The sequence below is a fragment of the Trachemys scripta genome, chromosome 13 (genome assembly GCF_013100865.1).
Source record: "Trachemys scripta elegans isolate TJP31775 chromosome 13, CAS_Tse_1.0, whole genome shotgun sequence".
In the NCBI taxonomy this organism is placed as follows: domain Eukaryota; kingdom Metazoa; phylum Chordata; order Testudines; family Emydidae; genus Trachemys; species Trachemys scripta.
The window spans coordinates 33,730,811-33,756,497 of record NC_048310.1 but is presented as its reverse complement, the minus strand read 5'-3'; the positions used below and the strand labels follow the sequence as shown (position 1 = coordinate 33,756,497).

At 42.4% G+C, this 25,687-nt stretch overlaps 1 protein-coding gene across 2 annotated transcripts in view; it reads right to left on the bottom strand.

Annotated features, from left to right (window-relative positions):
• The window catches only part of NFATC3 (nuclear factor of activated T cells 3), a 143,457-nt gene extending 118,048 nt beyond the window's left edge, over positions 1–25,409 (bottom strand). Inside the window, exon 1 of one of the 2 annotated variants that reach the window (XM_034788356.1) lies at positions 24,870–25,409. In XM_034788356.1, the coding sequence (XP_034644247.1) occupies positions 24,870–24,969 (100 nt within the window). In that variant the 5' untranslated portion in view covers positions 24,970–25,409. The remainder of the gene's footprint in view (positions 1–24,869) is intronic. The other variant, XM_034788357.1, reaches the window with a different exon arrangement.
• Between the last annotated feature and the right edge of the window lie 278 nt (positions 25,410–25,687).

Below are 25,687 nucleotides of genomic sequence, written 5' to 3'. Positions count from 1 at the left end.
AAAAAATTATGGCCTAAAAAAAACCAAGCCCCTCCCCCAAAACACTTTGAAGTTAAAGAAAGTTATAGAAGAATCAAGCCCTGTTTCTAATCAGTTCCCATCATGAATGGCTTTAGACCAGTGGGTCTCAAACTTTTTTTTACTGGAGACCCCTTTCACATCTCAAGCCTCTGAGTGCAACTCCATTAATAAGTTAAACACACTGTTAAATATATTAAACACCATTATAAATGCTGGAGGCAAGTGGGGTTTGGGGTGGAGGTTGACAGCTCGCAACCCCCCCATGTAATGACCTCACGACCCCCTGAGGGGTCCCGACCCCCAGTTTGAGAACCTCTGCTTTAGACACTGTCTCCACACCACATGGTTAAAACTTGTATTAACCATGGTAGCTAACTTTGTCTTGCTCATGCCAGAAGCCTAGGTTGGCACAGACTTAAACTAGTTCAGCACACTTTTTTGCAGTCTAGACCAGTGGTTTTCAACAGTGGGTCCACGAACCCTTTCAGGGTAGGGCCCTGTGGCTAAAACCCAGAGCCCGAGCCCCAGCATCTCCTGTGGGGCTGAAGCCAGGAGCCGAAGGGCTGAAGCCCTAATCCCTGGGGCCCCCCGCGGGACTGTACACAGGAGCAGCAGGGCTGAATTCTGGAACCCCAAGTCCCGATGCTCCCCATGGGGCAGAAGCCCTGAGCCCATAGGCAGAGTTGGGGGACACAGGTGTTGCTCCCCACAAACTACAGTGCAAAAGCAGGGCAGTCCTGGGGCAGCACCACCACACACACACACCCCCACCCCTCCTTCTCTCCCTGCCCCTATACAGGTTGTAGGCAGGAAGCCAGAGCCAAGTGGTGCAGGACAGCCGCTGCTCTGGCTGGTGCCATGGAACAGGCAGTCGTGGCGTTCCCTCATCTCCTGCTGCTGCTGGTGCAGGAGGTTGAAGCTGCTCCTCAGCTCCCAGCCCTCTTTGCTCACGCAGCCAGTAAGAGCTGTCTCGGCGAGGGGTCTCTGTGGCTGGCAGAGCCATCGGGGAGAAGCTATCGCAGGGGGAGCCCTCCCGGCACTCAGCCCCTAGCTACACCCCGTCTGCAAACAGCCCCAGCTACTCCTCTCCCTGAGCTACCCCCTTCCTGTCTGCACACAGCCCATAGCTAGCCCCCCCCGCACCCTGAGCTACCCCCCATGCCCGCACACTGCCCCTAGCTACCCCTCTCCCTGAACTCCCCTCTGCCTGCACACTGCCCCTAGCTAGCCCTCTCCCTGCACCCCGAGTTGTTTTCAAGCTTTTGTAGTGGAGCCCCCTCCCCCAACACACACCTTTGAGTTATAATTTTTGGTTGTGCCTCCTCAAGACAGTCAGCTGGCCTGCTGAGGTGACTCAAGGGGTGGAGGTGGTGCTCCCTCCCCAGACCCTGCTGTGTGGAGCTGGCTTGACCCTCGCTGGCCCCTGCCCACGCAATATAGAAGTCAAACTACACCTATGCCCGAGGGCCCCCCTCCGCTGGGCCCTGGAGTTTTTGAAGCATGTTGTGGGGGGCCTCAGAAAGAAAAAGGTTGAGAACCCCGACCTACATATATCTTCTTATAGATTATCACTAAGACTGTGATTTAGTCACAAGGTCACAGAATCTGTGAATTTCACAGACCTCTGTGACTTCAACCAGTGCCGGCTGGGAGCTGCAGGCCACAGCAGGGGGACCCTGGCAGCAGGGGGGACCCTCCCCATAACTCCCAGCTGCCCCGGCTTCCCATTTTGTCATGAGTATTTTTAGTACAAGTCAGGGACAGGTCACGGGCTTCTGTGAATTTTTCATTACTGCCCATGACCTGTTCATGACTTTTAGTAAAAATATCCGTGACAAAAACTTAACCTTCACGATCACAGGATGGCTGGCCCCTTTAAGAGTAGGCAGCACCCATTCCATCAATGATGGGCTTCTTTATGGAAAAAAAAAATCCATCTCTGACCACTTGTAAGTAATTACAACTGCTTAAGTAGCTTGCTGGCCCCTAATTGACTAATGAGAATCTGGACCTCATAAATGGTCCACAGCTCAGCTGGAGGACAGAACCTGTAGAGAGAGGAGCTCCCAAAGAACAAAGTAGGAGAATAACTTAGGAAAGCAACTTAGGGAGGGACCTTCTAAACTCCTGTGTGACTGGAGGCTCAGCCTCTAAGGAGCTGCATGCTGTCTGGAGAAGAACTGCAGTTGGCAGGATGGCCTTGCAGAAGCCCTGGCTCCAGCAGTCAAAATTGAGAGTGGCTTTAGGGTAGAGGGGCTAGAGGTGACACGGAAACTCAGGTGGAACAAGTTGCGACCAAGTATGCCTCCCCACTGAGAAGTCTGGGTGAAGAGCTCTTCTATCTCAGTTGATATTTCTGTCAATGAGACACTCAGAAGGGGGTGCTGTGAGATACATAAAAGTCTCATTTAATGACCCAATTGAGAAAATTATTGCAGGGATTTCACCCACTAGTCGCAAAGGGGTACACAAGGATAGCATGTTCCTTTTACAGACTTCTGATAATCTTGTAGGGGACAGGGTACTGTAGAAATGTAAAGACACAAATACCTTCATATCAGTGTAGGATCAGTTTATTAAGAAGAGACATCTAACCAAACACCTAGTCATGAATAAATTTAGTAAAGGTGTCATTTAGCTATATGCAGAAGTTACAAGGTTTCAGATTCAACTACTAATTAACAAGGGATGAAATCCTGGCCTCACTGAAGTCAAGGGTAAAACTCACAATGACTTCAACTGGGTCAGAACTTCACCCAGAGAATCCAAACACAACACACTGTTTGCAGAGAAGCAATGGTTCCTGCTTAATATGGTGGTAAGAAGAATACTAAGGGTCTTACAAGGAGATGGGAAAAGTTAGCTATAGAGCTTGAAGAAGAAGGGAAAAAAAAAAATCCTGGCATTTGATACATCCTCTGCCCTGTCTGAAGACAGGGTGGACAGACATTTCCTTCTAACATTATGCCCCTGCTGTTTTCTGATACTGCAGCACGTATATTTGCCAACACACTAGTGATCACATTTAGTTCTTTATTCCAGTTTCATAGGAAGACGACACTGTACTGACAGAAGAGCATGCTCATGCAGATTGTGTTTTACGTTAATGGATCAGATGATTTCTTAAAAAAAAAAAAAAAAATGTTCTCCTTGTCTGCATATATCTCACTTCTCTTTTTTGAAACTGTTCACACTAAAATCCTGCCATAATTTCCTGTACAAACTTAAGCAAAATGTGGTTTCTACTAAAACAGCAATAAAAAAGGAATCCAAGCCTATGGCAATAAAACTCATGTGACAGAGTTACAACTGTGACACCAAATATCAAAGGAAGTGAAACATTTTGGGCCACCATGCTTTTTTAAAAATGAATGAAAAATGTTACTATTGTCCCTTTTCAACCTGAGTGGCTACTCAAAATTCAGGGCCCTTGGGCATGCTCCACTTGGAAGCAGAAATGGATGGAATCCAATATTTTCTTTGATGCAATCTTGTTCATTTACAAAGAATGTACAAAGACCTGCTTTTCTGAACACAGGTGGAGTCAAGAACAAAAGGAGCAGTTTCTTAGCTTATAGTCCCAAGCCTCTAACCAACACCAGACCCAGAAGAACACTCTCTCTCTCTTTACAGGGTCACACACTGCTCACAGGCAACTGCTTGGCTTTCTTGCCTCTGATCCTCTTTCTGTTCTTGTCTGTCTTCAGTTTGTGTGTTCTGCCTCGCTCACATACACACCTACCAAAAATAATTCAGCAAAAGCTCCTCCACCCACACAATCCAAAATTCCTGGGCAGGCTCTACTAGGAGTTATTTTAGTGGTAGGCACCTTAACTGTCTCAAACAGTTTAAGTGAACGACAGATTCACAAATCAATTTCAATGAGGTTTTAACTCAATCCATAATCAGGTTTAATCCAGCTCATAACATTACGAAGTATAAAACTGAATCCTGTTTATGTATATTCAGATTAAAGTATAACAGTCATTTTCCCCAAAGAGTTTCCATCATTTCCAACAGAAACATTTTTTTCTGAAATTTCAGTAGTACTGTCTCACCCTACAATAAACAGCTGTAAAAACAACTATATATACACTGAAAGAGGAACTTACAGGTATGAACAAGAAGCTAAAGATCTCAACAAAATTCAGTTCAACCGCTGGATTAGATTTGTAATTCTTTAAAGACAATGTGCTGTAGTTTCAACTGTAACTGAGTACTGTTCTCCGGACTCTCTCATCTAACTAGAGGAACATGAATTGTGTGGAAAATTAATGTAGCGACCTTAACTACAAGAGACCGATTCCTGGTTTATATGTGTGGTATGAAAATTAACTTTTCAGCCCTTTAAGTTAGAAAAGGCAACGTTTCTTACCAGAAAATTATTTCTTTGCATTCTATACCAGTAGATAGAAAGTGCCGAAATCTGTCTCTTGTAGCTTGTCAACTTACAATATTCAGATGATCCCCACAAAGCAGGGAAGTCTGGAGACCGTTAGATTTTAAGCTAATTACAACATATGCTGAGTGCCCAGGATTCCATGCTGAGGCCAGAGTTTGAGAACTAGCACTCTGGGCTCAGTTTGCATTCCCAAGCCTTGAGGCCACCCCAAGCTAGCTCCACCCTGAAACTTGCCCCACTTTCTCCAGTTCCACTCATGCTACGCACTAGATTTTACATCACTTACGCGACCCACTGTTAAAAATTCAAACAGATTTGCAAGTTCTCAAAATCAGTTCTGCCCTCAAATGGTAAGAGCTATATTTTTTGGGAGTGTGAGGATGGAGTAGATGTTATGCTATATTCTTTATATATAGAAGAGATTCAACCCATGTTAAAGTGTAAAACTCAGTTAAATCTGAACTAGAGAGATGTGACAAAAGTGATTTCATAAACAATTCAGATCATCCTCAAGGCTCCAGTCAAGAACCTGTTACTCAGCCAGAATGCCTACTGAAGTCAAATGGAGGATTATACATCAAATTTTTTAAAGTGGTGAAAGTAATTTATTTCTGTGTATGTGATCACATGATTTTATAGCTATTGATCCTTAGACAAAATTTTAGTGGTTAAAGTTAAGGCTTAAGTGGAGTTAGGCTTATGTGGAGTTAAGTTTATGATCCCACAAGCAGTATTTTTTACCAAAATTCTTCATCTTTAAAAACAAAGCCCAAATGTTAGTTGCATACAACCAAATAGTACCTTTTCCCCTTCAAAAAAGCCTAGGAAGTTTTTATATCAAGCACTTGAAAGTAGTCTTAGATTTAAGGTGCCCATGCAGCCTTAAGTGTACCCCCTCAGACATATGCATTATGATACTATACTTAATTTCAAGTTCATACTCCCACTTTGCCCACACACAGCTCCTGTCTCATTCAGTGCACAGTATGGACATTTAAGGGCCTGGAATCGAGGTTGCACAGACAACTTTAAACCTGGCATTTCCTAACCGCTAAATTCTTTGTCGTGCAACCTAAACAACATTGTTGCAATAAAACTTTTTGTATATAATATTTATCAAGTGTGTAGTAAAGATTTCAAAATTAATATAGTGAGATATTTGAAGTTTTAGTTCACCTAACTTAATGTAAGTGAGCCGTTGGTGAATTTGAATATTTCTATGAATACACAGACTTCAGTAGCTATTCAAGAGTTTAATTTTTTGTAGCAATTAGTGTTATAGTACCAGAAATGCCAAAACTTGTGCATTTCTTGTGAAATCGCATCTCATGATTAAATAAAATTATTAAACTTGACTCATGATCTTGGGATAGAACTCTCAAATGTCAGGATTTTCTCTTTTCTTTTTAAGAAAATCCTGACATTTGAGAGTTCTATCCCGAGATCATGAGTCAGGTTTAATAATTTACTTAGAAATCGCTGTCAACCTGCCCCAGGTGGCAGGGGCTGACAGAAGGAACCGCTCCTTGCAGGGCTCCCGCTGTCAGCCCCAGGCAGCCAGGGTTTCCCTACCAGCCTGGGAAGTGGGAGAGGCCATCCCCCACAGGCCTGGGGAGGGTGAAGAACCCCAAGAGGAGCAGCGGTGAGGCTATGAGAGTCGAACTATGGTCTGCAGGAGGGATGAAGTGAGGAGAGTGAGGGCTGATGGGGTGGGAGGGCTTTACTGATGATAGGTGCTGAGCAGATGGGGTGTATGCTGGGTGGTGAACTGAGAGCAGTTGGGAGTGGATCGGGGCTGGGGGACTGAACTGAAAGGGAGCTGAATTGAGAGAGGTTGGGTAGGGCAGAACTGATGGGGGACAGGATTAATTGCTGGGCAGGAGACGGGCAGATGTGGAGGTGAGAGCTCCTGCACCGGAAGCCAAAAGTCACCTCATCCAGTACACGTGGGATAGTGGGCAATATTAATTGTCACATGGATACACCCTGGGGATGGGAAGAGGGCGTTCAAAATTCAAGAGACAGACTTACAAAACACAATATAATCTTTAAAAAAAACTCATGATTTTGGGGTCCAACTCGTGATTTTTGATCGCTTATTGGCAATATTGTAGTACTGTATATTAGAAGTTGAGCAAATAAACAGGCTTTAATTATCTAGTAGTTAACCTTTGTATAGGATTTTATGAGAGCTTTAGGAGAGTAAATTTCAGGATAGATGGGATAAAAAAATATAAAACTGTCTGGGTCCTTCAACTGTTCATTTCTAGACTTGACATTTGTTTGGTTTTTAAGAAGAAATGAACTTTTTCTGGTGTTGGCAGACTCCTCTGAAACACATTTATTGGAAGTGAAAGTTGGAAATGTATTGTTACTCTCCTTGGATTTTCTAGGTATCTTTCTTAGTGCTTTTTAAAAAAGCACCAAGTTAAAAATTGGGTAGGTCCATTCAAAAAGGGAAATCAAACTCAGTCAGATGAGGCCTAAATCAGTGGTTCTCTCCTGCGGATGTCAGCAAGCCAAGAGTGGCATGTGCAGAGGCAAATGAAGTAACATTGGATATGGAAGTAGTAGATGGAGACTTATCCCTTTCCACATGTCCCTCACCAATCCTCTAAGTTTTCCACAACCTCAACTGCCCTTTCACACCTGCGGTCCCTTCTATCCACTCTAAATCTGACACCCCACCCTTCCCCCACAAATTTAGACAAAGGAGCACAGTCTCCTGGCACCCTACAATGTTCCTCTCTCCCTGTTATCCTCCACAAGTTTATGTCCCCGTCTTAGGTCCACAACCAGCTTAGGCTCCTTTTCCTATATTTTTCCCTTAGTCTGCCTCCCCATCCATATCTGCCTTCCATCTATGATTCGGCCTCAGTAGCTGCTGAAAAGCAGGGGTCAGAAGCAGGTTAAATGTATAAGGCTGTGCTACCAAACCTGCCTATTATAAGGTTGCCTGGCATGACCCATTAAGACAGGGGTGGCCAACCTATAGCTCCAGAACCACATGCGGCTCTTCAGAAGTTAACATGCGGCTCTTTGTATAGGCACAGACTCCGGGACTGGAGCTACAGGAACCAACTTTCCAATGCAGAACTTTAGTCCACTCAGCCCTAGTTCTCCTTCAGCCAATCACTAAGACAAACAAGTGTGTTTACATTTACGGGAGATCATGCTGCCCACTTATTTATGTCACCAGAAAGTGAGAACAGGCATCCACATGGGACTTTTGTAGCCGGCATTGCAAGGTAGCTACATGCCAGATATGCTAAACATTTGTATGCCCCTTCCTGATTCAGCCACCATTCCAGAGGACATGCTTCCATGCTCATGACGCTTGTTAAAAAAAAAATAATGCGTTAGTTACATTTGTGATTGAACTCCTTGGGGGAGAATTACATGTTCCCTGCTCGGTTTTACCCACGTTCTGCCATATATTTCATGTTATAGCAGTCTCGGATGATGACCCAGCACATGTTGTTCATTTTAAGAACACTTTCACTGCAGATCTGACAAAAAAGCAAAGACGGTACCAATGTGAGATTTCTAAAGATAGCTACAGCACTCGAGCCAAGATTTAAGAATCTGAAGTGGCTTCCAAAATCTGAGAGGGACGAGGTGTGGAGCAAGCTTTCAGAAGTCTTAAAAGAGCAACACACTGATGCGGAAACTACAGAACTCGAACCACCACCAAAAAAAAAAATCAACCTTCTGGTGGTGGCGTCTGCCTGAGATAATGAAAATGAACATGCGTTGGTCCACACTGCTTTGGATTGTTATCGAGCAGAACCCGTCATCAGCATGGACACGTCCTCTGGAATGATGGTTAAAGCATGAAGGGACATACGAATCTTTAGCACATCTGCACGTAAATATTTTGCGACGCTGGCAACAACAGTGCCATGAGAACACCTATTCCTACTTTCAGGTGACATTGTGAACAAGAAGTGGAAAACATTATCTCCTGCAAATGTAAACAAACTTGTTTGTCTGAGCAACTGGCTGAACAAGAAATAGGACTAGTGGACTTGTAGGCTCTAAAGTTTTACATTGTTCTTATTTTTAATGCAGGTTTTTTTGTACATAATTTTATATTTGTAAATTCAACTTTCATGATAAAGAGATTGCACTACAGTACTTGTATTAGGTGAATTGAAAAATGCTTTGTTTTTTACAGTGCAAATATTTGTAATCACTTTGTTCTCTGTTATAATTGAAATCAATATATTTGAAAATGTGGGAAAATCCAAAAATATTTAAATAAATGGTATTCTATTAACAGTGTGATTAATCACTACTCATTTTTGAAATCGCGATTCTTTTTTTAATCGCTTGGCAGCCCTACTATTTATATATGCCATTATGCTATTTTCTGTCTTATTTTTCCTAATAGTTCCTAACATTTGGTTAGTCTTTTTGACCACTACTGTGCATTGCACCAAGCTGAACTTGTCAGAGAACTAGCCACAGTCACTGCAAGATCTCTTTCATGAGTGGTATCAGCTAATTTATAACCCATCATTATATACATGTAGTTGGGATTATTTTTTCCAGTGTGCATTACTTTGCACTTATCAACGTTGAATTTCATCTGCCATTTTGTTGCCCGGTCATCCTGTTTTGTGAGATCACTTTTCAGTCAACTTTGGACTTAACTATCCTGAATAACTGCAAACTTCGCCACTTCATCCCCTTTTCCAGATTACTAAATATGTAGAAAGCACAGGTCCCAATGCAGAATCTTGGGGGACTCTGCGCTTTACCTCTCTCCATGGGGAAAACTGACTATTTTCCCCCATATCTTTTAACCAGTCATTGATTCATGACAGAATTTTCTCTGTTATCTTATGACTATTTAGATAAGCCTTTGGTGATGGAACTTGTTAAAGGCTTTCTGAAAACCCAAATATACTATCTCAACTGGATCACCCTTATCCACATGCTTGTTGACACCTTTAAAGAACTCTAATAGATTGGGGAGGTATACTTTCCTTTACAAAAGCCATTAACTAGACATGGGGTGGCCAACCTGTGGCTGTGGAGTCACATGCGGCTCCTTGTACAGGCACTGACTCCAGGGCTGGAGCTACAGGCAGCAACTTTTCAATGTGCTGGGGGGTGCTCACTGCTCTGCCACAGGCCCTGCCCCCACTCCTGAGCCTGCAGTGCCCTTGCTCCGCCCTCCAGAGCCTCCTGCACGCCACGAAACAACTGATCAAGAGGTGGGGGAGGGAGCGGGAAGCACTGATCGGCAAGGCTGCCGATGGGTGGGAGGCGCTGGGAGGGGGTGGGGGAGCAGATGTGGAACTGCTGACGTATTACTGTGGCTCTTTGGCAATGTACATTGGTAAATTCTGGCTCCCTCAGGCTCAGGTTGGCCACCCCTGAACTAGAATCTTCCCCACAAATCATGTTTGCCTATTTGTCTGATAATTCTTTACTATAGTTTCTACCAAGTTGTCTAGTACTTATGTTCGGTTCACTGGCCTGTAATTGCCAAGATCAACTTTTTAAAAAATTGGCATTACATTACTACACTACCTTCCAGTCGTCTGGGACAGAGGTTTGTTTCAGTGATAGGTTACGTACTACAGTTAGTAGCTTTGCAATTTCATATTTGAGTTCCTTCAGAATGCATGTGAATATCATCTGGTCCTAGTAAACTATAGCAACCCAATGCTTTGGAGGATAAACTTGAAATTTGGCAGGGGATGGCCTCCGTGCTAGAGATGTGCCTTTTAACATCCCAAGCAAAATTTGGGCAGATTTTCATAAGTTATAACCCTTTGAAAAACTGAAGTTTGCACATGTTAATTTCAAGCAAATCTTTATTAAGCAGCTAAAATCTCCAAAGATGCAGTACTCTCTGAGCATATTCAAGCCTATCACACCTCCTACTGTTGACCAGACTACACATATAATCAATCTCACAAAGCAAATGAGCAAGCTCCCTCCCCTCATAGCCCCCACCTCTGACAGAACTGCAAGTGTACCATCTCCAGAGCGAGCACACTCCCTCCAGCCCTGGGCTCTCTGTAATGTCTGCTCCCAACTGCTCAGGACCAAGCACTCGAACAGTAGACCGAAAGCCTGTCTCTTCTGTGCTCTCAATGACTCTACTGGCACACCAGCAGCATGAAGAAGGAAGCCATCTGGTTCAAATACAGTGATAATTGGGCTGACAACTTTACCCTAATTGTGATTTCAACAGTGAAGTTCAAAAAAGTCACAATAAACCTATGCTGATGGAGAAAGGTACAAAAAAGTAGACAGACTGAATTAGTCTAAACAAAAAGGCCCACTGATATGGTTCAAGAACTAAAATCATGCTTGATAAAAACAGAAGATGTGGAACTGGAAATTAATTAACCAAAACTCGTGTGACAGATATTCGGTCTAACTGGTAGACAAATTAATGAGGGGATAGGCTATTCTTCCCAATCCTCCCTTTTTTGGGGTGCTGGAAGAAAGACATTGTAGGGAAAATAAGGAAGAACAGGTGGAGGCTACTGAAGCAAGTTTCACCATCATAATTACCATTCCCACCATCTCCTGGACCCTGGGCCTTCATCATCCTGATCCTGAGAGATATCCTCACCAAACTGAACTAAAGAGAGGTACTCAGATGACATCACCACCCCTAAGAGCTGCAGGATCAGACTTTAACAGCAGCTGAAGCTTCAGCCCATCTCAACTCATCTCTTCTCCCTTCCCCGAAACGACAGTTACCATCTAAGAGACTGTCAAACAAAAGTCCTCCTAAAACTCTCTCCAGCTAAAGGGAAATGGAACAAGAAATGCTGTTAAAATGAAAGCCTTAATACTTGATATTCCAAATGCTTTGTTTTTCCTTCTTTTCTGTATCTTTAATATTAAATAACCTAGAGTTAAAACAGACTCCAGTCCTTCTTTCTGATCCACAAAGCAGACAGGACCTCTGGTTCAAGGGCCCCCCCCCCCCAATCTTTAGTGAAGAACTGGAAGGACCTAGCCTATTTTAGGGCCTATAAGGCTGCGTCCTTATTCTGAGCTGAAGCTGTGATCAATTTGTGACCACAGGAGAAACATAACGCAAGCCTGCAGAGACAGTGACTTTGCTGGGGAGTTCATAGTACTGTATAGGCAGGGAGCTGTGCAGGCTGGAAATACCCTGGTGAGGAGACAGACAGACATGGGTCTCCACCCAAGACAGGTGAAAAAGGGAAAAGAAATATGGGAACTGCCAATGTGCATTCTGGGAAATTCCTGGATGGAGAGGTTACAGAATGTGTAAGAGCAAAGAGTACACCATACCATGGAGATTGTTGACTACAGACTGATTTAGCTTGGTATGCAATTTTTAGGACATACGTTCAACAGCCTAAATGACTACTCTCACGTACCAACAACAGTTTTTCCTACCCAGAAAACTAGGAAACTAAAAGGCAAAACACACACACACTCCACCACTACATTAACACAGAGTTATGGTTGAGCAAAACCTTAAACTTCTGAAAACAAGGAAATCCACACTTAAGGTTTCTCATACAACCATAACTCTGCCCTCTTTCAGCAATGCCCACAAATACCCTGTCAAAACACATAACCTTTACTCTGCCAACTCCACAACTGCTGAAAGGTACAAGCTTTTCACCTCCTTTAACAACTCACTCATTCTGACCCACAAGATTTCATATTACACTATTAAAAGACAAGAAGGGGGTGAGAAGTGGAGTCTCGTGGAGCTTGTATAGCCAATATGAATTATTTGCATACGCTCCAAGTGGAGTCAGCATGGCCCTGAGACCCAGGATGTTAGGAAGACTTGGACACAGGTAGCTAGCCCGAGCAGCCACTAGTGCCACAATATCCACACTTCTATTTTTAGCATGCTAGCTCAGCTTGAGCTACCGTGAGACTGTCTGTCTATACTGGGAATTGCTGAAGCCCATGCCACCATATCTACACGGTTACACCTACTAGCAAAATTAAAGCTAGCATGGGTATAAGCTACTTGTGTTATAATCACACCTTCACTAACAAGTTTTAAATCTCTGCCTCTATTCCCAATCTGTTTAAAAACAGGTGGGGTGACACACTTTTCCGAGCTTGCAGATCTGTTGTGATAATAATCCATTGATGTTGGTAACAGAACACGTGTAGTTCCTTACACAAGGAGAGCAAGGTTTGAAGAGCCAAAGTAGGAATTGTGTTCTCCCTATCCTCTGAAGCCCACCTCACTGCTCAGCAAGCAGTGGGTAGATGGTAGGAGCAAGAGATGCATATTTACAAAGATCTTTCAGCGATTTCCCCATCCCTAAGAACAGAGCAGCCGCAACACTGTGCAACTGTGCAGTTGCTCCGCAACAAGGAAGAGGGGCAAGAGGATATGATTCCATAACCCTCAACTGCTCTCAGACCAGCTAGTTGGACAGGGCACAAGACAAAGGATTTAAACAAAGAAGGAGAAAAAAAATTACACCACCAATCCAAATTGTTAAACTTATAATTTAATATTACTGTTTTTGGTCACTACATTTTATAGTAATACTGTTCTAGTCTTCCTTCAGTGATTGGCAGACTTAAAACACTTGTGTATTTTGAGGAACTGAAATGAATTAAGACCTTGAATTGAGGCTTTGAGTTCTGCAGCTGCTAGGCATCAATAAAAAATTAACAAGATCATAACTTCACTTTGTTAATCAACTGGCAGAGTGAGCAAGACAGCTAGAAATAGGAATCAGACGGAGTGATAGGGCAGAAGACATGGGGACTGAGGGAGGCAAACAAGCCTTGAGGAAAGTTTTCCTTTGCAGTATGTTTCCTGCATTAAGAGCTTGCAGGGCAAACTAACTGGTCATTCAGTTTCCTCCATATCAATCTATGAGAAAGCTACAAAAGGAAGGCAACTAGGACTAGCATAATCCACCTCTGTATCAAGCGCTTATGCAGAAAGCAAACCCACAAACCTTATCCAATTGAAGAACTTGGATTACAGGGTCTGTGTCAATCACTGAAGGTCCACAAGGTATTTACTATAAAGTTACAACACTGATTTAGAGAAAATCTAGAGGTTTCAACATATTTTATCTAATATTTGCTACTCTGAAGCCTGTACAGATAGCTTAAGGTGCCTGGCTTTACAAGTGAAGGAATACAATAGCTTACTTTAGTGTTAAATATTTTCTCTAAAATATGACCCTGTGGCAATATATAGCTTTTCTTAGCACTTGTTTGTAATGACCTGCATACACTCAAGCGCCAAAGTCACGAGTGAGCAATACAGTCACCCCAAATGAATGTTAAATCATGCAATCATGCTATCACTTCATCTTCCAAACTCCTCAATCCTCTATATCAAGCAGACTTATAGAAGCCCTTGTCCTTAAGATGTTTATACAACATCCCTGTAATATACTAGTTAATTACAGGCAGCAAATAGATTCTAGTATTTCCAAATCCCAAAAGCTCTCAAACATTTTGTTCGGAAGTGTTATTGATAGTGGCTGAAATATATGAAACTTCATTTTATTGTTATTTCAGAACAATTACTGTCTTTAGTTCCTTTATACCACAGAGAATTCAAAATCCAAATGCTATACAAAATATATATACACACATCATCAACTACCTGTGATCTCATTCAAAAGAAATCGCTTCTAAAGTACCACACCAGTTTTGTGTACTAGAAAAAAAGTGCTCCCCTTCTAGCTTTCTAAAGAAGCAACAAGAATTTATGCTCAGACATTTTTATTATCCACATAGCCCTTCAATTTTCCTCCTAACAAGTCAGTCAAAGAATGTAAGTGATCTCATACCAGGAAGCTATATATCAACGTTATTCTAAAATAATTCTTAAAGAGAAAGGTAAGCATCTAATGAAAGATAAGGATTCTGGTCAAAGCATATACACCACTAACTCAATATAACACCACCCGATATAAAACGAAGTCGGATATAATGCAGTAAAGCAGTGCTCGGGGGGGGGAGGGGGGGAAGAGGCTGCGCATGCCGGTGGATCAAAGCAAGTTCAATATAACACAGTTTCACCTATAACGCAGTAAGATTTTTTGGCTCCCGAGGACAGCATTATATCGAGGTAGAGGTGTATTACCAAAGTTTGAGTAAATGTGTTACATCCCACTATCCTCAAGTATAGTATTTTCCTAAGATCCAGGTTATCATCATCATCATCAGGCTCAGAGTGAGTTTAAGTACATTTTGTGAGCTTCTACATCACACACAAAACCACCATATTAACAGTAACCAATAACATCCATTCAGTCCATAGGCTGTTTTTCCACATCAGGAAATGAAAAATTGTCCTGATTTTTTTAAAACAATCTTTTACTAAGCCATGAGTTACGTATTCATCAGTCAAAATGTGAAGGCTTGCAATATGACAACATACTAAATTTTTGGAGGGGCTAAAAATCAGAAGTCACATAAGAGCAACATCTTTTAACGTGTTCCACAAAAAAAGTAAGGTATGGTATACAAGTTTACCTTGAATTTAATTTGTTTTAGACTATTTCTTCTCACCAGGAAACAAATGTTTCCATAATGAGATCTAAATTAAATTCTCAAACCATTATAAGCATCAATACTGAATTTTTACAAATAGGAAACAAGCTCAATATTTTTAGCGAAAATCAAAAATATGTTTGCCTCACATGCTAATGTGCAAAAACATTAAAATTGTGCATTTTGTGTTCTCTCTCACACACACACACACACACACACACACACACACACACACACACAGTCTTGGACACAAAGCAATTTTGGGCAGCAGGCTTTGAAACCTGTTCAATTTGGGGTTACTTTTCAAGCAGTGCCACTGAGATGCTTAATGGAATAAACCTTGTACGTGATTACATTCCAGCTGTTCTGTTTTCAATTAATGAAATGTACAACCTATAACAGCCTGCAAGTCTACTTGTGGTTCTCTGCAGTTTTCCAAATTCAGTCAGACCCTGGCCAAGTAACTTTGGAAAGTCCAACTGCTGAGCAAAGTGCCACAATACAGTATTGCATACAAATAGTATACAGTACATATGAACAGACAGATGTATTCAAGCTGGAATAAAGTGCTGGCTTGTTAAGACCTTGCTCCTGCTTGTGATTTTACTAAGCTTTACTGATCATTTCACTCATCTTAAATTCCACTGTCATTTGAACTTCACATGGCATGCTTGGGCAAATGCAATGACTTGGATGTTGTTTTAGAGACTGGGCTTACTGCCAGGTCTCCTCTGTCTATACTCCCTTGACCCACAAGAGCGGCTTTAGACAACATCTCCATTACAGGTCTGTCGCATCTTAGGCGGATTTAACATGCGCAATTTCAGCTTTATGCGGTCGGCAAAAAAAAAAAAAAAAACCCACACACAACAATTTAAATACTGTTTCTAAGGTGCGGGCGATTCTGCCCACCATTACACTCAATTTAATTTTGACTATACGCGATTTTCGCTTTAGGCGCTGACTGCAGAACGTAACCCCAGCATAAGATGCGACAGATCTGTATTTACGTTAAACAGCAGTTTGACTGTTTACATCATAGCAATATCAAGTGAGGTCCAATCTACTCATACAACTCACTTCTTTAAAAGCAACACTGCTAATCTGCCCATCCACTCCTTTAGTTGATCTAAATCTTGGTTTGTAACTACCACGTAGCTGTAGAGAACACAAAAAAGGAAAGAAACACAAGGTTCAAAGCTGAATCCACATTACCTGCAAAGAAACCGCACCAGTTTTAAGCGCAGTTTGTTTGTTTTTTTCCTTGAGAGAGCTATCCTCCAGTGAGGACTTCTGAAGAGCAGAAATGAATCATTCTATATACCCACACACAAAAAAGGAGCCCTCCTCAATTTATAAACAGTGTGATCTGAACCAAAAAAAAAAAAAAAAGTGTACCAGTCCACAAGTTGTTAAATTAAACCTGAAGTCTTTCAACAAATGTATGTATAAGCTATTGGTCTCAGACTACACAAGCTTTTTCCAAAGTAACAAAACTATCAAATTTCCTTTAGCCAAAACACCATTATATCTCCCAACACAAGTGTGAAAATCTGTCAGCTTTCCTCGGTAATTCAATCTTTTTGATTTTCCTGAAATATTTTGGATAAAAATGTTGTTCTGTTAGCCAGTTACCATTAAAGGATGCTGGATAATAAGGTACCCTAGCACACATTTCATTTTTGCTCTCCCTCAGACCAACTAGTCCTTAATCAATACCGCTATAGTACAGTCTGAAGTAGCAAGGTTTTTGCCACAGATCCACGTTTTCAATTATATGTATGATACACAGCTGTTCTGTTCCCCACCTCTCCTCAGCAAATACCATAAACACAGACTAGGATTGGTCTCTCTTCAGCGGTTTTAGGGAAGAAAGGGCAGAGAGTGCTCTTTCAGAACTATTACCTTCCCATCACATGCTTGCAAGGACAGCAGACAAACTAGTTTTCACTATATGCTAATAGCACTCAGCTCCATCCAGTGAACACAGATTGTTAGAGCACATCTGGTTTAAAAATTTTTTTTAAAAAAATCAAGGCATAGTGGAGCAAAGCAGCAACAGCACAGCTAAAAGCTAACAAAAGCAATTAAGAAATGGATGGTGGACAAAAGAGATAATGGGTCTAGAGAGAACAAAAGGAATGGGGAAAAAAAAGAGAAAAGGTGAGAAAAACATCTCTACAGAGATTAAGAGAGTGTAAGAATGTTAAGAAAATTTCAAATATGTTAACCAAAATAAAGTTATGTTTTGGCTGAGAATCAGACCCCTCCCACACACACTTATGTAGGTCTGAATCAAATTGCGGTGGGACTAAAAATATAGTGAGAATGATTTATTACTAACCTGTACAGTGCCACAAGTGTGCAGAGTGCTTAGTAAAAATGTGGCAAGTCTCTGCTTCAAAAAGCTGATTTAATTAAGCACAGGGGCCATGCCCTATACTTAGGTAGCCCACAAGAGTCAACAGATTGCAAACATGAGCTTTGCTTATGCACACCCTTAACTCCAGCATTCGCTTTGTGCGCAACAGCTACACCCCAGCATCTGCAAAATTATGGTTTGTTGGAGTTTATTTTGCTTTTAGTAGGCAGGCAGCAAGCCCTCTATCTAGGAGAGAATTTAGATGCTTATCGCCTCATCAGAAGCATTTAGGGACATAAACGTATAAGACTGGCATTCAACAGTCTAAATATTCCACTGGTACTTAAGAATCTGATTTATTCAAATCTATAAAAATGCAGCCTGATGTCACCATGTAAATATTTGTAAAAATAAAGGCTTTTTTAAAGGACAGTTGGCATTTCTGTAGCAACTTAATTTTTTTACGGGCTGATAGCATAAAAATGGGCTATACCTGGAACTAGCTAGAGCAAATGGCCCAGGATAGGGGACTCTGGAGATCTGTGGTTGGCGGCCCATACCCCGATTGGGGTGACGGGCATGAGTGAGTGAGTGAGTAAAGGACAGTAAGTTTCTGCTTCTAACTAGAAAATGAGTCATTAGCCCACACTCGGTAGTACAGAGACCTAACCAGGGGAAAAACAAAAACAAGAAACTCCCACAACAACTCTTAATTAGCAAACTTAAAGTATCAAGTCTGAATAAGAATAAAAAAAGTAGAGGTTTTCAATTAACTAAGATCCCTGTCCAGCATAAGACTCTGCTGCATGGGCAAGGTGAACTGCTGGACAGGAGCCTAAAAGACCAAGACTAACTTACATGTAATTAGATTATCCTTTTTAAAAAGAAAACTTTCAAACAATGGTGTGAGTAGCAAGCAATTTATTAGTTACAATACTATTTTTTTTGTTTTAGATTGCTAAATTGTATGCTAAATCCCAAGAAATCTGTAAACTTTGTCTATTTAAAATGCATTAATGTCTAACTATATAACATTTTGCAAATACTATACCTACTACAAAACAGTAATCTTGAGAGTAAACCTGTGTAAAGGCACTTTCTTAGGCACTCATTTTGACAAAAGCCAAACTAAGATTAGATAATCTTTACTAGGATTGTAGCAAAGATGGAGATAAAAACCGTAATAAAGAGTTTGTGATTTCCCCTCCTCTTGTAGATGTCAACCCATAATCAGTAGATTGCACTATGCTACTATACTGAAAAACATGATGGAAGTTAAAACACTGTACCTATCAAATTTCTATGAGATCACAAAGTATCAGAGCTGTGCATCAAACAATATTTTTAGCTGCACCATCAATAGCAAATTGCTTATGAGTGCCTGACAGACAACTGGAAGAGTTGATTTGCAAAACATTAAAAGTCACAAGCTGCACAAACATGTTTTTAAGTTAGGTTCACCTCCACACTACATTCAAACAATACACCCAATTAGCAACAAGTCTGGTTATTACAGGCCTGACCCTGCAAGGTACTGAGCACCTCCTAGGAAGTGCTGCATGCACTCAATTCCCACTGACTACAATGAGAACTGAAGGCTCGCAGCAATTTGTAGGACTGGGTTCTTTGTAGGGAAGATAAAAATACACCTATATATAAACTAATTAACACTTTATATATAGGCTCTCTTGTTGTCCAACTCAGGTAACATGGTATGCCTCATCTTGGGTACCATTTTTTAACATTCTATGTACACCATACACGGTCACTGTCTTGCTTAGATGTATACTGATTTTATTAGTAAATGAAATTTCCTTACATATTGACATGCAGTGCCTTATTTACATTATTCAACAGCAAACATTGTGAAGCATCAAATGTTACATAAAAAGTTTGAACAGTCAAGCTTAATCTTTCCTAAGAAAACACAAATTTGGTATCACCCTGTTTAGTTTTAAAACATTAGTCCCCCAAGTTAGATTTTCTCAAAAGTACAAATTACAAAGTAACATTTGGCAGAACTAAATAATAATACAAATGAAAATCTTTTGGATTGTGAGGGAGCATTAATATTACAATTCCAATACTAGTTTAAAGTTAAGATATCATATGCAACTCTTAAGGTCATCATAAATAGCTGCCACTATCGAACTGTTTTAGTTTTATAAAATTCTGTGTCTTAATATATTTTGAGGTCAGCCTAAAATTTTAATAGTAGAACAATACTGATCAATAGTGCTGCGAGTCAAAGAGAAACTAAAACCTTTATTAGCCACGTATCTGTTTTGGGTTTTACACATTCCAAAAATGAAGAATTATTGTGTCTTCACTATGGCAAGGACAATAATACTACACTATGCCAAGGAGAGGGGACGGAGGAAGCACCCAGAATTTGGCACTATCCCACAACCCCCCTACTCATGTGACTAGTTTATTAATATGGGAAATCCCTTTGACTTTATGGAATTAAGTTCCAGTACTAAAAGGTTGCAGTATTAGACTTCAGATTGATGGATACTACTAAACAATCTTTCATATAGACCACCCGAACAGCAATTACTATTGTTCAGATTAATCAGTACAAGCAAAACTACGCTAGTCAAGGTGGTCACCATTCCTGCAATCCAGCACAAAACTAAGCATTACACACGAATTTCAATGAACTACTGTGCAGTAATGACTTGACAGGAGAGGAGAAAAGAGGGAAAGAAAAAAAATGCTGTTATGACTGATTTTGGTTTTTAAATTCCTCTTTTTTTAAATGTGTTTCAGTGTGCCCAGAGTCTTCAATTGGCATCCCTTGCATAGGAGTTTTTAAAAAGTGTAATAAATTAAATACACTGAAGAAGTAGATGGCTTTTTAGTTCTTTGAGTCAGTTTGTATATTCATAGTTCTAAAATGTATAGCCACAGTCCATACCACAAAAGTATTCTTGACTAGATAATTGGAAAAGTGATTTTAAAGTTAGAAGTGTCAGTTTAGACTTGTCTTCTATGTTATTACCAAAAAATGCTAATGTTGGGCATTTCTCCCACATGCCTAGAAGTTTTCTCCCCACCATCCATCCATCATTTCCTTTAAGGAGGAGCACAGCACAAGATAAGAGTTTAACAATCCTAAAAGCTTCCCATGGATTGGGAAAGATTTATAGTTGGGTTTCAGAAGGTGAAACCCTTAAATGAAAAATTATATTTCTAATACAACAGTTATAGCTTTTCCCACTGTCATATGTCATGTACATTTTTACAGTGTATAAAACCAGGGTGGATTTTTTTTTAAACTGATATTTTTAAACTGATTTATTTAGAAATCAGATTTTGATTTAAATTATAGTACATTTTACTTTTTAATAATAAATGTGTTTAAAATGAAATCGGAATGCAATACAAATATGTTAAGGCCTCAACTTGTTATAATCTCTTATAACATTTAAATAAAAAAATAAATATGCTAAATTAACAAACCTCTTATCAAAAACTGAATTAAAGGCTGTTTTTTCAGGGGGGAAAACCATCTAATTCTACCTTGAATGGTCCCTTACAATATGAGCTAATTACTTATGCTAAACAATCTGTTCCACCTTGAATTTTGCTGTGACACTCCAAGTACCTTTCCCAGATTTGAAGAAGAGCTCTGTGTGGCTCAAAAGCTTGTCTCTCTCACCAACAGAAGATAGACAACATGGGTGAGGTAATATCTTTTACTGAACTAACTTTTGAGGTCAGGCTTCATAAATATGGCATAATATGTTATGTACTGTGTTAAGGTCTTGTTTTGTTTAATAAAAATAAAATTTATATACTGTTGACTGTGTTTAATTATATTCCAGTTATTCTAATGCAGCCTGACACAAATCATGAGCAAAAAGTTAATTATCTAACAAATAGCATATCTTTCACCATTTTCTAACATACTAAAATGTATAATTAACAAGAATCTGAAAAGCTATATAAACTAAATAAATGTATATCGTTATAGTGCACTCTCTCAGGTAGCAAAAATAGGTACCAAAGATAACGTAAAGGCTCTATTTAGTTGTAAATCAACATGTTTTAATGGTTGTATGAGAATGCATCTTGCTTTAGCAAATAACTGAAATCCAAATGGAAAAGTTGATTAAAACTGATTATTTACATCAAGGCTCTCCATTTAGTGATTTAAATAATTATTTAAAATTGCCTTGATTTAAATGAGTCTACCCTGCATAAAATAGCAAACTGACAGGACATAAAATATCCTGTTACACAGCCGACCACACCAAAAATCGAGAAATACAGCATTTATAAAGTTTGCCTCCAATTACCATAATATACTGAAACAGAATAAACTAGTTGCAGAGGATTGGCAGTTCTTGCACAATAGTATTTAGAAGCAGGGACCTATCCCAACCCCTCTGTACCATGACTATGTATTTAGGAGTCCCAGGCTAAGTTCCCTACAAGCTGTGTGGCCATGCAGCAGCCTATTTAGGCCACTGGACCCGCCTGGACGGGACCTGCTGCAGCCAGGGGAGAGGCGCCCCTCCCCCAGCCCCAATTTAGCATGGCCCCCAACCTGCCACAGCTGGGAGAGGGGCACTCCTACCCCAGCCCCAACTCAGCCCCGGACCTGCCAGGGTCAGGGGAAGGGAGCCTATCCTGTGCCCCAGCACTGGAGCTGCCGCGGTGGGGAGAGGCGCCTCGTTCCCCCGGCAACCCAGGTGCTGCTGCTGCAGGGAGGGAGGGCGGGGAGTTCTCTCTCCCCGCCATAGCCCAGGAGCACCCTCCTGCACCCCAAACCTCTCATCACTGGCCCGACCCCAGAGCCTGCACCCCCAGCCGGAGTCCTCACCCCTCCCACACACCTCCCTACTCTCTGCGCCAGCCCTGAGCCCCTCACCCCTGGCCTCACCCCGGAGTCCTCACCCCCCAGACCAACCCTCTGCCTCAGCCCTGAGCCCCTCATCCCCAGCCCCGCACCCCAACCCTCTGCCTCAGCCCTGAGCCCCCAGCACAGAGCCAACACGCCAGCCAGAGCCCTCACATCCCTGCACCCCAACCCTGAGCCCCCTTACAAATTCTGAACCCCTCGGCCCTACCCCCAACACATGAATTTTGTTATGTGCACCAATATGGAGGTGATGTGTCACACGTCACCTCCATATTGGTGCACATAAAATTCATTCTGCACGTGTGGGAAAAATTAGAAGGAACACAGATCCCAGGTTGCTCCTGGGCACACCAGTTCTGATCACCTTAATGGATACGCAAATCTATTCAGCCATTGCCTTAAGCGCTTCCACATGAATTGGTTCATGTGATGAATAGACAAATATCTAGTTTACAGGATTGCCTAAAAAAATGTTTTCAGCTAATACTCTTTTTGCAAACAAACATTCTTGTAATGCAATAGTAAAATAGTTGATCCAGTACTTTCACTAAGTTGTGTCATTAAAGTTAGTAATACCTCTACCAAATTTCTATTGAATTTTTGACCAATTTGGTTTTTGTTCTATATTCATTTGAGGTATGATGCTTTATTCTCAGTTATCACTATGCAGAACATTTCAATTTTAACGTTTTTATTCTCACTAGATAAACGCTGTTCCATATCCTATTCACAATTGCTATAATTTTTCCTTTGTTTTCCATTTGAGTTATATGCACACTATTTATATAGCACCATAACATGCATGCTATTTGACTAACAAAAGCCAGGAACCCTGGAACAGCAGTAGTCTTGTGAGAATAAAAAATGTTTCCATCTGAAATGCTCTACATAGGTAGCAACATAACTTCGTAAAAGTGCTCTTTTAAGGGTGCCATGCATTTCGTCTTAGTGCCAGACTTCCTAATTTACTGAAAGTTAGGAAAGTGTTTAATATCATACAACTTTAAATATATATGGTCAAATACATATTAAAATACGAATTATAAGATTTTTATCAATTTAACCTGATACTGTAAAGATCTCTCTACTATACACGCGGCCAAGTGAGAGAACAGAGTCAGAACATGGCTGCACTATTTAGTAGACTAGACATAACCATATTTCAGCAGTGTCTTGAAACCAGGCTAAACAATAGGCCAATGTATTAACTCAGTTAACACAATTTGGGCCTTTCCACAATACCTACCACAATTAGGTCAGAGAACTGTATTTTCACAGTGACTCCCAACTTGCATGTAATTGTGCAAATGGGTCCTAATATGCTGTACATTCCTACACCATACTTATGAGTTATATTTAATTTCTGGTATTTTTCAGTAAGTAAGAGATTTTGTGTTTGTTTTAGAGGTAAATAATATAGAGTACTAGCTGAAGCAAAACAGGGTAAAAAAAGCATTAGAGTGATGCAAGTACATCTAACAAGAAACAAATGGTTCTCATCTAAGTATCAGGGGTAGCCGTGTTAGTCTGAATCTGTAAAAAGCAACAGAGGGTCCTGTGGCACCTTCTGTTAGTCTTAAAGGTGCCACAGGACCCTCTGATGCTTTTCTCATCTAAGTGATATCTTTAAAAGTGAAAAAATCCTGATCGCTCAACAGGAGATATGTAAAAGCTGTATAGAGAAAATAAACCCAGAATTACTAGTAGCAAGTGACATTTCTAAATTTGTTGCACTACGTGTATTATAGATTTTACATTGCAACACCAAATACGTTTCCCACTTCATACCTTACTACCTACCAATATTACCTGGCTTCTAATCTATGAGGACCAGTTTGTTAGTGAAACTGAAATCTGGTACCATTAAAAAAAATGGCATGAAGAAATAAAGAAAGCCTGTACTAATCCCAAAAACACTGTGTGGTGGAATAGAATGCTGTTCAGTGGTACCAATAAATACATAGCTTAGACCATAATTTCTTTATACTGTGTTGCTTCCTGATGCAAGCTCCTAAGAGAAAAAGATTGCACATCCGTGCTCCTCAACTTAACTCAGTTTCTCACTTGGGAAGTTAGACGCTGGGGGCGGGAGAAGCCCATACTACACTGCTTCCTAAACAAAACAGTGAGGTTCAAGGCACATACAGAGACTCCCTCCATTCCAAGTTATTCTAGGCCTGTTTTTTTTTTTTTTTTAAACATACGGTATTAGGGAAAGAGGCAAACAGTCCCTGACTCGCCCAAGTGCGAGCACGCTCCAGGCGAGGGTCTCCAGCGCTTCGTGCATTATTAAGGAGGCCTCTGAGCCCCCTGTGCGGTGGTGACTGGGCCAGCCCCGCGTTATGCCTCTGCAGCCTGGCTTCCTAGCCTGTGGCAGGGAAGCGACACTGCCCGAATGGAGGCTTGGCGGTGCCACCAGCAGAGCCCCTCAGCTCCGGGGAAACCGGTTGAGCAGCCCCCTAAGCACGGCGCACTGCAGGGGGAGGGCTGGAGTCTCGTCACTCCTGCCCCACCAGGGCTCACCCCGACGCCCCGAGCGGGGCTGGAGGATCCCGACGGGAGCTCCCGCGCCGTGGGGAGGAGCGTTCCCCACCCGAGGGCTAGACAGCTGCCCCCAGCCCAGCCCGGCCCGGCCCCTCGGAAAGCGGGAACCAGCGCCCCTCCTCGCACGGGGGGAAGGCGGACCGCAACAGCCAGCCGCAGAGACGCACCTGCAGGCCCCAGCGGCGGCCCCGGGCCCGGCTGCCCGTCCTCCCCGAAGATCAGCCTGAAGTCGAACTCGTCAGTGGCGCCGCAGTTTGCCGTAGTCATCGGTTTGGCCGGGGGGGGGGGTGAAGCGAGACCCAGTCCCCCCGGGCCGCGCCGGGCTCCTGCTGGGCTGGGCTCCCCGCCGCGACTCTCAGGGCCGCCTCATAACACAAGCTAGCGTGTGGGGAGAGCGAGCACCGGCCGCGCGAGCTCCCGTCCCTGCTCCCTCACTCGGACTCCGCCTGTCACTCAGGGGGTGGGCAATCACCACGGGGCGAGCTAAGCCCCGCCCCTCCGCGGCCGCGGCCCCGCCCCCCGCCGCGCTCTCACCGGGGCTCACGCGCTACCCTGGTTGGTCCCTACCGCACCGACCACCCCTCGCGCTCTGACGGCCCCTCAGACGCGGGGACACTTCGCCGAATCGCCCCGTCCTCTTCCCTCGTGCGCTGACCACGCCCCCCCCTTCCCTGATGCTTTGGTACTGGCAGCTTCTGCACACGCCCTAACTCCACCCCTTCTCCTCGCGCCTGCTCCGCTCCCCCTCGCCCGCTCCCCTTTCCCACACTCGGTCTCACAGCGGCTGTGTTTGGCTCATGACGTAGCCCCAACGGACGCTCTCCTCGTGACTTGGTTGGGGGAAGGGAGGGAGACGCCGCAGGCCAGGCCACGTGATACAGCGCGACCCGTCTGCCTCAAGGGCCACTGGGAGACGTAGTGTTTAGGCCCAGCCTCCGCCGAGACTGGGGCGGGGGGAGGAGGAGCAGCATCACCGGCCGGGGAA